Source organism: Carcharhinus amblyrhynchos, chromosome 1 (assembly GCF_965287045.1).
Source record: "Carcharhinus amblyrhynchos chromosome 1, sCarAmb.v2.hapA, whole genome shotgun sequence".
Lineage (NCBI taxonomy): Eukaryota > Metazoa > Chordata > Chondrichthyes > Carcharhiniformes > Carcharhinidae > Carcharhinus > Carcharhinus amblyrhynchos.
Window position 1 is genome coordinate 81,459,687 of NC_137324.1, and position 12,765 is coordinate 81,472,451.

The 12,765-nt window shown below is 39.9% G+C and overlaps 1 protein-coding gene across 1 annotated transcript in view; it reads left to right on the forward strand.

Annotated features, from left to right (window-relative positions):
* Positions 1-12,765, forward strand: part of LOC145342369 (tyrosine-protein kinase Tec-like) — a 152,824-nt gene that overhangs the window by 38,806 nt on the left and 101,253 nt on the right. Inside the window, exon 4 of the mRNA XM_080187901.1 lies at positions 8,400-8,504. Coding sequence (XP_080044027.1) covers positions 8,400-8,504 — 105 coding nt within the window. The remainder of the gene's footprint in view (positions 1-8,399; positions 8,505-12,765) is intronic.

The following is a 12,765-nucleotide window of genomic DNA, read 5'->3' on the forward strand; positions in this document are numbered from 1 at the left end:
CTTGCAAAATATGATGAATTTGGTGTGGGGTTTCAATTGTTACTAATTTCTGATCAGATTGCTCATTTTTAGGCTCGCTAATTTTCTATAGGTACATCAGCAGTGCCCAACCTTTTTATGTCATGGCACACTCATTCTGTAAAATTTTGATGCATATCTCCTATTTTCTCCAATTAACTACTCTCCTGCAAAAGCCTTTTATCTCTAAAATTTCCTAAAAACACATCAGCTCACCATTTAATAAATTTTCATGAGTTTTGATGTTTACAATGAAAGCCTCTCACCATTTGCATGTCAAATACAACATTAGAGCCTGTTACTGTTTCCTGTTTCTTACCTTGGTTGTCTTACTGGGAACTTTTTTTTAAACTTTTCCCTGTTTTATTTTTTAATCCCTTCCTGTCTCCCTTGCTTTTGCTAAGCTTTTGTGCTCATGCTTTTACGCAGACGAAAAGGGCCTCTGTTTTCAATTCTGTGGTCGGGTTCTCCAATTTCCAAAGAACTTGGGATCTCCTATGTATGCCAGGAACAGGGTACATATGTACAATTTGGATTGGTTTATGTTGGTAGCCATGCATGTGTGCCTGACATAATGTAAGAAATACATCGGTGGGTAGATTTGTTATAGTCACTTAGGACTTAAACTAGAATGGGGGGGTGGTTGGAATCATAAATATAGGTTAGCAGGAGAAATAACTGAGGGAGAGCTACAGATAAAGGTCAGTAAGATAAAGAGGAAGAGCTGGCAGGGAGTAGTTGTTGTACTCAGCAGGACTGGTGGTCTGAAGTGTGTTTGTTTCAATATAAAGAGTATGACCGTTAAGACAGATGAATTGAGAGTTTGATTTAGTACTGAAACAATGATGTTGTTGCTATTACAGAGACTTCGTTGAAAGAGGAACATGATTGGCAGCTAAACATTCCAAGATTTAGATTCTTCAGGCAGTATAGTGGGGGAGTTTCATTATCGATTAAGGAGAATATCGCAGCTGTATTGAGTGAGAACACCTCGGAGGGTTCAGACAGCGAGTCAATATGGGTAAAGCTTAGAAATAGGAAGGGTTCAGTCACAATGTTGGGAGTTTATTCCAGGCCTTCCAACAGTCAGCAGGAGATAGAGGAGCAGATCTGTAGACAGATTTTAGGAAACTATAAAAACAATAGTGTTGTTGGGTAATTTAAACTTTTCCTATATTGACAGGGAATCATTTACTACTAGGGGCTTGGATGGGACATAAATTGTAGGAACATCCAGGAGGATTTCTTGAAACAACATGTAAGTGGCCCAACTTTGTAAGGAGCCATATTAGATCTGGTGTTGGGGAATGAGCCCAGCCAGGTGATCAAAGTTACAGTAGGAGAACATTTCGGGAACAATGATCATAATTCCGTAAGCTTTACGGTGCTTGTGGATAAGGACAAGAGTGGTCCTTGGGCAAAGATGTTAAATTGGGGGAAAGCTAACTAGAACAACATCAAGCAGGATCTGCAGAGCATAAACTGGGGGAGGCTGTTTGAGGGTAAATCAACATCCGACATGTGGGAGTCTTTCAGATGTCAGTTAATTGGAATTCAGGACCGGCATGTACCTGTGAGGATGGACGACAAGTGTGGAAAGTATCGGGAAGCCTGGATAAGGAGAGATATTATGAACCTTGTCAAAAAAAAAAGGAAGCATTTGTAAGATCTAAAAGGCTTAGGACAAATGAAACCCTTGAAGATAAAGAAAGTAGGAAGGACATTAAGGAAGGGGTTAGGAGGGCTAAAAGGGATCATGGAAAGTCCTTGGCAAACAGGATTAAGGAAAATCCTAAGGCATTTTATATGTATGTAAAGAGCAAGAGCCAGGGAAACGTTTGGTCCAATCGAGGGTAGTGGAGGGAATCTATGCATGGAACGAGAAGAAATGGGGGAGATGCTAAATGAATATTTTGCCTCAGTATTCACCAAAGAGAAGGACTTGATGGATGAGGAGCCTAGGGTAGGGTGTGTAGGTATTCTGGGTCATGTTGATGTCAAAAAGGTGGTGGTGTTAGGTGTCTTAAAAAGCATTAAGGTAGACAAATCCTCAGATGGGATCTATCCCAGAATACGGAGGGAGGCAAGGGTGGAAATTGCTGGGGCCTTGACAGAAATGTAGTCCTCACTGGTTACAGGTGAGGTTCCAGAGTGCTGGAGAATAGCCAGTGTTGTTCCATTGTTTAAGAAGGGCAACAGGGTTAATCCAGGAAATTACAGGCCGGTGAACCTTACATCAGTGGAAGGGAAATTATTGGAAAAGATTCTTAGGGACGGGGTTTACTCACATTTGGAAATAAATGGACTTATTAGTGATAGACAGCATGGTTTTGTGAAGGGGAGGTCGTGCCTCACCAATTTGAGTTTTTCGAGGAAGTGACGATGAGTGAAAGGCAGTGGATGTCGTATACATGGACTTCAGTAAAGCCTTTGATAAGGCTTGGAAGACTGGTATGAAAGGTGAAGTCACCTGGGATTAGAGGAGAACTGGCAAGATGGAAACAGAACTGGCTTGCCATAGAAGACAGAGTAGCAGTAGAGGGGTGCTTTTCTGAATGGAAGGCTGTGATTAGCAGTGTGATTATTAGGACACAATACACATCTCTTTTAACTTGTGCTTAATGCTCTCTCCACTTACATTGTCTGTACCTTTAAGACTTGATTAGCTGTAAAGACTCTCATTCCAATCATTATTCTGTAAATTGAGTTTATGCCTTTATATGCCCTGTTTGTGAAAAGATTTCCCACGCTCCTGATGAAGGAGCAGCAAGCACTGTGAAAGCTAGTGGCATTTGCTACCAAATAGACCTGTTGGGCTTTAACCTGGTATTGTGGGACGTCTTGCTGTGTTTGCCCCAGTCCAACACTGGCATCTCCACGTCATGAGCAAAGTTCCACAGGGATCAGTTCTGGGACCTTTATTGTTTGTACTATATATAAATGATTTGGAGGAAAATGTAGCTGGTCTGATTAAGTTCGCAGATGACACAAAAATTGGTGGAGTTGCTGATAGTGAAGAGGATTGTCAGGTGATGCAGCAAGATATAGACCTGTTGAAGACTTGGGCAGAGAAAGCTACTGTGCTTGCTTTCCATCCAGAAAGCCCCACCCATCGTGTCCATAATTGCCATCCCTTCAGTAACTGTTGGCATGATCCCGTAGTCATGTTTGGGGTAGTATTGTACGATAATAGAAAACTGCTACATGTAAAGTAAGAGGCTTATTTACTTGTTTTTTATTGATGACTCAAATGTTTGGTTTGCATGTTCTGTCAGCTCGTTTGAAGCTGGGTTGTAAGGTGTGAACCTCACAGCAAATGCTGTTCAACTTGAAAAATTTTTGGAGCTCTTACATCATGATATGCCATTGTCTGACACCATCACTTCTGGAATGCTACAGATGGCAAATATTTTAACTTGTCAATGGTGGCGTTGCTGTTGTGGACTTTATCAACTGTGCATCTAACTACTTGGAGTGTGTGACTATTAGTATAAGAAACATATGACCCATAAATCGCCCAGCAAAATCTATATGTAGCCTCACCTGTGGTCAGCCTGGCCACTTCCATGGATGCAAATCCACCAATGGTGGTAAAGCCAATTGAGCTTCACAATTAAGGAATTGACTAACCATCCTCTCTATTTTCTTGTCAATGTCTGGTTATCACACACAACTCCTGACCTCGGATGAGAGTCATGTAACTCTTGTAACAGGGATTGTCTTCCCTGGGATGGGAGGATAACTCTCACAGTAACACTCTGTCTTTACAGGTCATTTCTGACCACTCTGAAATGCAACTCTGATTTCTCATACCAGCATCCATGCATGACTTTTTTTACTTTTACCAATGCAGAGTCTCTTTCTGTCCACAACTTTGTTTTGCTGAGACTACCAAGGTGTCTACCAAATGCAGAGCCAATATAATCTCTTGAGGAACAGGTGGTGATGCTATTGTTGTGACAAAGGCAACTGGCTAAGCGCACCTGCATGTGATATCTGTGTCCCAGGGCAATGTTGCAGTGTATAACTGAAGGCTACTAACAAAAGAGTCCATCTCTGCACCCTTGCAGAGGCAATACGTGTTCAATGCCTCCTCCATTTCCTTGTTTTCCATCATCAATTCCCCAGGCATGCACATTCTAGAGGGCAAAAACTCTTTTTTTTGAACTTCCTAGTTAAATGCTTGTAGAAGTTCTTAGTGTTGTTGTTATATTTCAGGCTAGCTTTCTCTCATGCTCTCCTTTCTTAAAACTTGATCAATCTTCTGAGCTATCACTAATCTTTGATTTGTACAGTATTTCTTTCAATTTGATACCAACCCTTATTGAGTCACAAATGACGCATCTTTCTCACTAGTCTATTTCTTGCTGAGTTATTAAATTATCTCCATAAATGACTATGATTGAAAACCTACTGTTCCACTGTTTAACCTAGTTTCTCAATTCATTTTAGCCAGTCTGCTTTCATTCCCTTAATTGCTTTTATTCATGTTTTAATATGGTAATCTTTGGCCCACATGTCACTCCTTAAAACTTGAAATTGGATCATATTATGATTGCTGTCGCCAATAGTTTCCTTTACCATGAAGTTACTGAAGTCTCATTGTGCATTACCAGGCCTAGAATAGCCTGCTCCTTGGTTGATACTAGGATGTACTGCTCTAAGAAATAGTCCCGAAAACATTCTATGAACTAATTGTATAGGTACCTTTGTCAATCTGGTTCACCCAAGCTACGTGTGGATCAAAGTCTCCTATGATTATTGCGGTACCTTTCTTACACACCCCATTTATTATTTCTGGCATATTCCTATAGTGCAAATGTTGGGAAACCGCAGAACTATTTCCACAAATGACCTCTTACCTTTTCGCTTTCTTATCTCTACTCACTGATTCTACAGCTTGGTCTTTCCAGCTAAGGACATCTCTCTCTCGCATTGTTAATAGAGCTACCCAATCAACTTTTTCTATCTTTCTGATGTGTCAAATACCATTGAGTATTTCGGTCACAGCATTGGTCACTCTGCAATCATATCTCTGTGATCAGGTCATACATACTTATTTCTACCTGTGTTAACAATTCATCCATTTTGTTTTACAAAATGCCCACATTCTCCATTTTGATTTTAACCATGGCTCATTAGTTTAGGGGTTTAGCTTTGGGTGCTAAAATTAGTGAGTTTGCGAGGGGTCTAGGGTTCAAATCCTGGACCAGCCTTTACTGTTTCCTACTGAGGCAGCATGGTGGCACAGTGCTTAGCATTGCTGTCTCACAGTTCCAAGGACGTGGGTTCAATTCCCAGCTTGGGTCACTGTCTGTGTGGCGTTTGCACATTCTTCCCATGTCTGCGTGGGTTTATTTTGGGTGCTGTGGTTTTCCCCCACAGTCCAAAGATGTGCAGGTTAGGTGGATTGGCCATGCTAAATTGCCTCTTAGTGTCAGGGGGACTAGCTAGGGTAAATGCATGGGGTTGTGGGGATAAGGCCTGGAAGGGATTGTTGTAGGTGCAGACTCGATGGGACGAATGGCAGCTTCCTGCACGGTAGGATTCTATAATTCTATGAAATGTCGTGTGCATTCAGATGTAGAGCTTTAACTCTGTTATCTTAACATTTTTGCAATCTCTGGCCTTGTCTGCTTGGGCACGATTATATTTTTGTAATCTCTGTTCCTTCCTGGAACACTCTGGTTATTATCCAAATAGCTGCCTTGTCCTATTGCCTCTAATGTTACCTTTTGATTTACTACCTCCTCTCACATGGTCTGTTCCCCCACTCTTTAGTCCAAAGGTCTCAACTGTTCTTGTTATTTTATCCATCAGAACTCTATAGCTAGCTCAGTTCAAATTCTAAATTACCCAATTCTCCTGTTTTGTATGTTCGTAAATCGTGTTCAAAGATATGACATTTAAATGACGAATTGAAGTCACCAATTCTGGCAGCCACGCATCTTGATTTCTTTGGGACCCCTATCCCCAGCCATGTCACTAGCTAAGTAATATTTCATATGGTTTTGAGAAAGAAAAAACATCCTGACACTGAGACACTGTTGGTGATGACAGTGATGCCGTGTTGGAGGAGGCGGAACTTGCCATCTGAATGGCTGTTTCTGTGACCCCAATTGGAATTGCAATCCACCATTTGCAAATTACTGTTCAAAACCAATTTGCATCTCTCTCTGCCTTCCTTACCCCTTTAGCATGTTCTTTGAAATCTACCTCTTTGACCAGACTATTCAAATACCTCCTCATATCTTGGTGTCTTGGTTAAATTTTGTCTACTATCAGTCCTGTGAACTGCTTTGAGACACTTAACTATATTAAAGGTGCAATATAAATACAAGTTACTGCTGAACTGGATTATTAATAGAAAATGCTCAGAAAATTTCATTTTTACAGCTGCCAGTCCTTTAACATTATAAATAGACAACTTCTTTTTACTTAAAATGAAGCTGACTTCATAGATAGCAAGCAGCCTCCTTTTGTGTAGATATTTATCAAATATTGTTGTTAACCACAACATGCTACCTACTTGCAGCCAAAGGAAATAGCCACTGGTGTGATCTTACAAATTACACTGTCAGATAATGCTGGTTGCGTATAGAAATCATTTAAAACAGCAAGCAGTACAAATTTAACACTATCTGTAACACTCTGAATGGATTAGTGATGTACTGCAGTCCTTGCATCTGTTTTCATCTCATATCGAAATTCTCCCCTATGAAGTTTACTAAAGGATTATTGACCTCCATGATCAATTCCCTGCGTAATCCTCCATTACCAAACCATTTGCACAATTCATGCTGAGGCAGATGAGGAATAACTATAGAGATTAAGCTCGACCAGGAAGAGATATTGTCAGTTGTAAATGTTATATTGGCATCGCCGGTGGCCTTGAAGACCATGTTGACTCTGAATTTATATGCTATGTAGGATTATGCCAATAATTGGCAATATATGTGGCATGATCTCAAGGTAAAAATTACCAAATATATAGAAAATATTTACATTAGTTAGCAGGGAAACACATTGGTAGGCTCATGAAGGCAAATTTCTTGGTGCAGTTATTCCGCTGGACCCAATGTGAACAACTGCTGTCCAGCCCCAGTGTTGTTGGAATGTGTGTCCTTGGTCATTTAAATAAAAATAGGACAGCACCAGTACAGACCTGACAGGCAAATATGCTGCATCTGCAAGTTTGTTAGGCTTGCATCTATTTTTGGTGGCTCAGCCATTAGTTCCTTCTGATTACCAGTATACAGATGGTCCCAATTGTTGTTCAAAAACCTAGGTTTAAAGGTGTAATAAAGCAGATGAGTTAGCTTTTAGTTTTCAGCCTGCTGCACAAACCCCAGCAACTCCTTTAGTTAGCTGATTGATTGGAAGGGGCAATCCACAATAATGTTCCCTCGAAGCTGTGAAGCAACCTGAAAGTACCTGGAGTCCTCACACAAATTGGACACTTTAAGTTACTACAAGGCTGCGTACGTGTATAAATCTTCTACGTGCCCCAAACAACATACAAAGTATGCTGGTCCACATCACCATTTTTCTGGCTGTACTGTTCTGCACCGCCTGGCAATTGTATAGTACAAGAAATGAATGGAGTTCAATTAGATCAACCAAAGAAATCTGAAAACAACTCTGCTACTTTTGACTGGTAGAGTATAAAATAGAGTTAGATTTTAAGAGAACCAAGACTCAGTGGTCCTTTCCTTGATCTTATTTAATCTTGTGTTGAGTTTGAAATCTTATCTAATTCCCAAGGTCATAGTTAATATAGCACCTTGCTACAGGACATCCGGTCCTCAAACATGTAAAGCCCCTCAAGTGAAAATGTTGTCCCTATGAATTTCTCCTTACCTCGTTTTTTTTGATAGCCATTTGGCCTTTCTTTTCTCTTCTGCCATTCAATCAGACCATTGCTAATGTGATGGTGATCTAGCTCCACTTTCATGTCTGCCTGCCGCACCCCCCGCCAACATCCCCCTCGCTAGAGTTGATGCAACACTTTGGAGCCCTGCTATTTATTGCTATTGAAAAGTGCAGGGCCTTACAATATGATGGTAATATTGACACTCAACTTGCAGATATAAACTTATTTAGGTAGAAAGCCGTCCCGGGTGGTGGCATGTTGATGGCCTGTTATATGCCACACTTGCATTTCCACTGAAATCTATGAACATCTGGTGGGGCACACATCAGGCAGCCAATGCGATATTGTCCATTTGATACAGCTGTCCAAGATGATATTTTGTGTGGATCCTCTCCTAAGAAGGGAATAAACTGGAATACTTCCGTTATAATTCATGATATAAGAGAGATTGAAACTTAAAATATTCCTGATGTATTATTTATGGCACTTTTTTTAAATCTTTCTCCAGAAAAAATACAAAAAAGGCTCAGTTGATTTACAAAAAATCAAGTGTGCAGAAATTGTCAAACACGACACTGGCCCTATACCTTGTCAGAACAAGTATCCTTTTCAGGTATGTCAAATTGTCATCATTCTTTTTTTTGTCTGATTTGCAATTTTGCTTTTTCTTAGCATGTGGGTGATGCTGGCAGTTTTATATTTATTGTCTAGGCTTAATTGTCATTGAAGTGGAACACCATCCTGAACTGCTATACTCCGTGTGCTGTGAAATGGTAGTATGCATTAATGCAGAGATTCAATAAACATGTAAATAAGAACATAAGAACATAAGAAATAGGAGCAGGAGTAGGCCATCTAGCCCTTCGAGCCTGCCCCGCCATTCAATAAGATCGTGGCTGATCTGTCGTGGCTCAGTTCCACATTCCCGCCCTCTCCCCATAACCCTTAATCCCCTCGCTTATCAAAAACCCATCAACCTGCGTCTTAAAAATATTTAGCGAGGCAGCCTCCACCACCTCAACGGGCAGAGAATTCCAGATATTCACCACCCTTTGAGTGAAGAAGTTCCTCCTCAACTCCGTTCTAAACCGCCCCCCCCTTTATCTTGAGGCTGTGCCCCCTAGTCCTACTATCCTTTCTGAGCGGGAAGAGCCTCTCCACCTCTATCCTATCCATTCCATTCATCATCTTATACGTCTCAATGAGATCTCCCCTCATTCTTCTAAACTCTAACGAGTACAAGCCTAGTTTATTCAGCCTCTCCTCATAGCTCAATCTCCTCAACTCCGGCATCAGCCTAGTAAACCTCCTCTGCACTCCCTCCAAGGCCAAAATATCCTTGCGTAAGTACAGAGTGGTTAACTGCCATATAGATTGGGATAAGGAGACAAGCTAATTTCAGGGATGTAGTGAGATTTTCATGTGTTCGGCATAGTATTCTGCAACAAAATATCCTTAAATTGACAAAGAGACATGTCATGTTGGATTTGATAAATTAGTTATCAGCCCAACAGTGTCTGAACATTAATCTAACAGCAATCATAACATGCTTGAGTTCAATGCCGTATGGAAAGGGAGAAACACTAAATGGAAGTCCGGACATTGGTCTGGTGAGAATAGGATCAAGGGAGAAGCAAGCGGGTCATGTTGACAAGATGAACTTAAAGGAAGTGTGCAGAGTGAAAGTAGAAAACAATGTGGGTTAAGGGCATGAAAAATCTTAAGAGGAAGTTTGATAGAGTGGTTAGGCAAAGAGAGGGAATTGGTTGTACCAATGGATTGTGACAAAGGAGTTCAATGACCTTTGCATTTTTTGTTGGAAGTAAGGGAGAAGGAGACAAATGTTCCAACTTCCAAAGTTTTGTTGATTCAGGTACAGGTTCTTTTAAACTAGAAAATTGTACCTTCCTAAATAGTGAAATAATACATGAGGAGAGAAACCAGGGAATAATAGACCAGTTAATGTAAACTCTGTTGTCAAGTAATTACTAGAGTCTATAATTGGGGATTGGAATAACCAAACGCCTTAAAATTCCAGCTGATCACAGATAGGCATCATCAATTTATAAAGGTTAGGCCATGCTGACAAACCTGATTGAAAATTTTGAAAATATGAAAAAATAGTGCGCAGGGGACTCTGATATTTTTATTTGTACTTCCAGAAGGCACTTGATAAAATGCCCAATGGAGATGTTTAATTGAAGTTGAAACTCATGGATTTTGGGGGCATGTTTACTAACTTGTTTAGGTGGCAGAGTAGGATTAATGTGCAAGTATAGGTTATGAATAGTGGTCTCCCACAGGCATTTGTGGTGTGGCCTTAATTATTCACATGTTTTTAATGACTTAGGTGACACAATACAGAAGTCTCCAAGTTTACCAATGACACAAAGATGGAGCATTGTAAGCATAAAATTTCCAGAGAAATGAATAGATTAAGCAAGTGAGCAAAATTTTTGCAAAATTAATTTCTGTATAGACAAGGATGAGATCTTCCACTTTGTAAATGCTCTAAATTATTTTGACTCTAGTATATGGAACAGCATTGTAAAGTTTGTAAATGATTCAAAACTTAGCAAAAACATGATGAGGATAGTTATAGATGTAGTTCAATGGGAAGACAGTATATCGTAACTGACATAATTTTGAAAAGTGTAGATGAGCAGAAACAATTTGATATCCGTGTAGTCAAATACTTGAAAGGTAGCAGGGAAAGTTGTTAAGGTGGTTTTGAAAAAGCACAGGGATTACTTGAACTTGTGAATAGAGGCAGATAGTGTGAGTAACTTAAAAATCGCATTAGATGCCAGCTGAAGTCCTGTGGACAATTTTGGGCCACATGTTAAAATTTCAAATTTAACACAATTTCACAAGCCCAGTTGAGCATTGTCAATCAGGATCATCAAAAGAACATTTAAAGTAAAGTTTTAAAGTTTATTTATTCGTCACAGGTAGACTTAGTTTAACATTGCTATGAAGTTACTGTGAGAATCCCCTAGTGGATATGTTGAATTTAGTCAGAGTTTTAAGATGGATATAACGATTTACACAGCAAAAATAGATAACTGTGATAAGTAGCGATTATCAGCCAGGACAGCTGGCATGTTTTCTTCTCACTACTTTTTTGAGTGTGTTGCTGTTTCTTGAAGTCTTCTGAACAATCAGAGTGTTAGACTGAAGTTAGCATGGATCCACTCTTAAAAGTCCTTTTTCCCACAACCAGAGGTTTGCTCCAAAAACTCATCCTTTATTTAATTTTTCAAGGATGTACCTGGGTGTTGCATTGGCAGGACAAATTATCCTGTAAAGGTTCTTTCAATATAAAGTGCCCAAGACACAACAGACCAAATGGCCTCATTCTATTTTTGGAATCTATGATTCATTATCATATTGCTGCTTACTATTCTGATCATTGTCCTATTGCACTTGGCCTCTTTGACTACTCTACTTTCACTATTTCGACAGCTGTTTCCTGCCAGATCTCATTGACATTGGATGGAAGGTTCTATTGCAGTCTTCATATTCCGTTAAACATGCAGAATAGAAGCCCAGATTTCATTGGCTCTTGATAATATCAAATTTTAAAAGATACATTATTGAATTGGTTAGTGAGGTTTCTAGTTTGCAAAACATCTTAGGCTGGAAATTTGTTAGCCCCATTTTTTTGAGACATCAGTGTTGCAATAAGCAAATTGCCTGTCCCCAATCAAATGTCAGTGGGCAGCTTTGAAATTTGCATGTATTCACTTCACCTGAATAATTGTTACATTGATCCAAGTGCTTCATCACTGTTTTCTACTCCTAACCTCTACCTGTGTCTCCTAATCAACCAACTGTTCGCAATATATATTAATGATTTAGATGAGGGAACTAAATGTAGGATTCTATGAAATTTCAGTTTTAAAACTCGAACTATGCTTTTGCAATAGGGTGGTCTTAAGTCCAAAGAGTGCCACCGTTTCACTGACCAGCTACCAAATCTCAAGTATCAAAAGGACCATTGTTGTCCCCTATGAATAAATCTGTTAGGGCAGCACCCCTTGGTTAGCACTGCCAACTCACAATGTCAGGGACTTGGGTTCAATTCCGGCCTTGGGTGACTGTCTGTGTGGAGTGCTTGCATGTTCTCCCATGGTCTGCATGGATTTCCTCTGGATTCTCGGTTTCCTTCCACAGTTCAAAGACGTGCAGGTTAGGTAGATGGGGCATGTTAAATTGTCCGTTAGTGTCCAAGGATGTGTAGGTTAGAGATATTAGCGAGACAAATACATGGGGTTACAGAAATAGGGCCCAAGTAAGATGCTCTGTCAGAGTTGCTGTAGACTCGATGGGCTTTATGGCCTCCTCCTGCATTGTAGGGATTCTATGATCCTGACATCTCTGCAGTTTATTGCATAGTGAGCTGTTTTTCTTCACAAGCCTCTAATTTACAGGATTTTTCCCAGTGTGCTTTAGATTTTCAGCAAGATTTTTCCCAGTGTGCTTTAGATTTTGAGCAAGATTTTTGTGTTCTATTAGCTGGTTTCAAGTCCAGAGAAGGGTTGTTATAAAATTTGATGCAGTTCCACCTCTTGAGCTACCAGTATGAATTTTGTTCGGCTCTTGATGTTTAAGATAACCTAGTGTGATGGATGCTACTTTTAAAATATTTGATCCTGTAGTTACTTTCCATGTGATTTGTTATCTATTTTTCCATCCATATTGGGTGTTGCCTTTTGAGCCAACTTATCTGATTTTGCCATAAAACAACGCACATTTCTCTGTTCACGAATGTGACGTGTCTCCAATCTACCATTAATTCTGAGATTAATTTTGTGTTACACATTCCAAAAGCACAACTGTTTGTTGCATGCTGATTGATGCTCAATCATGAA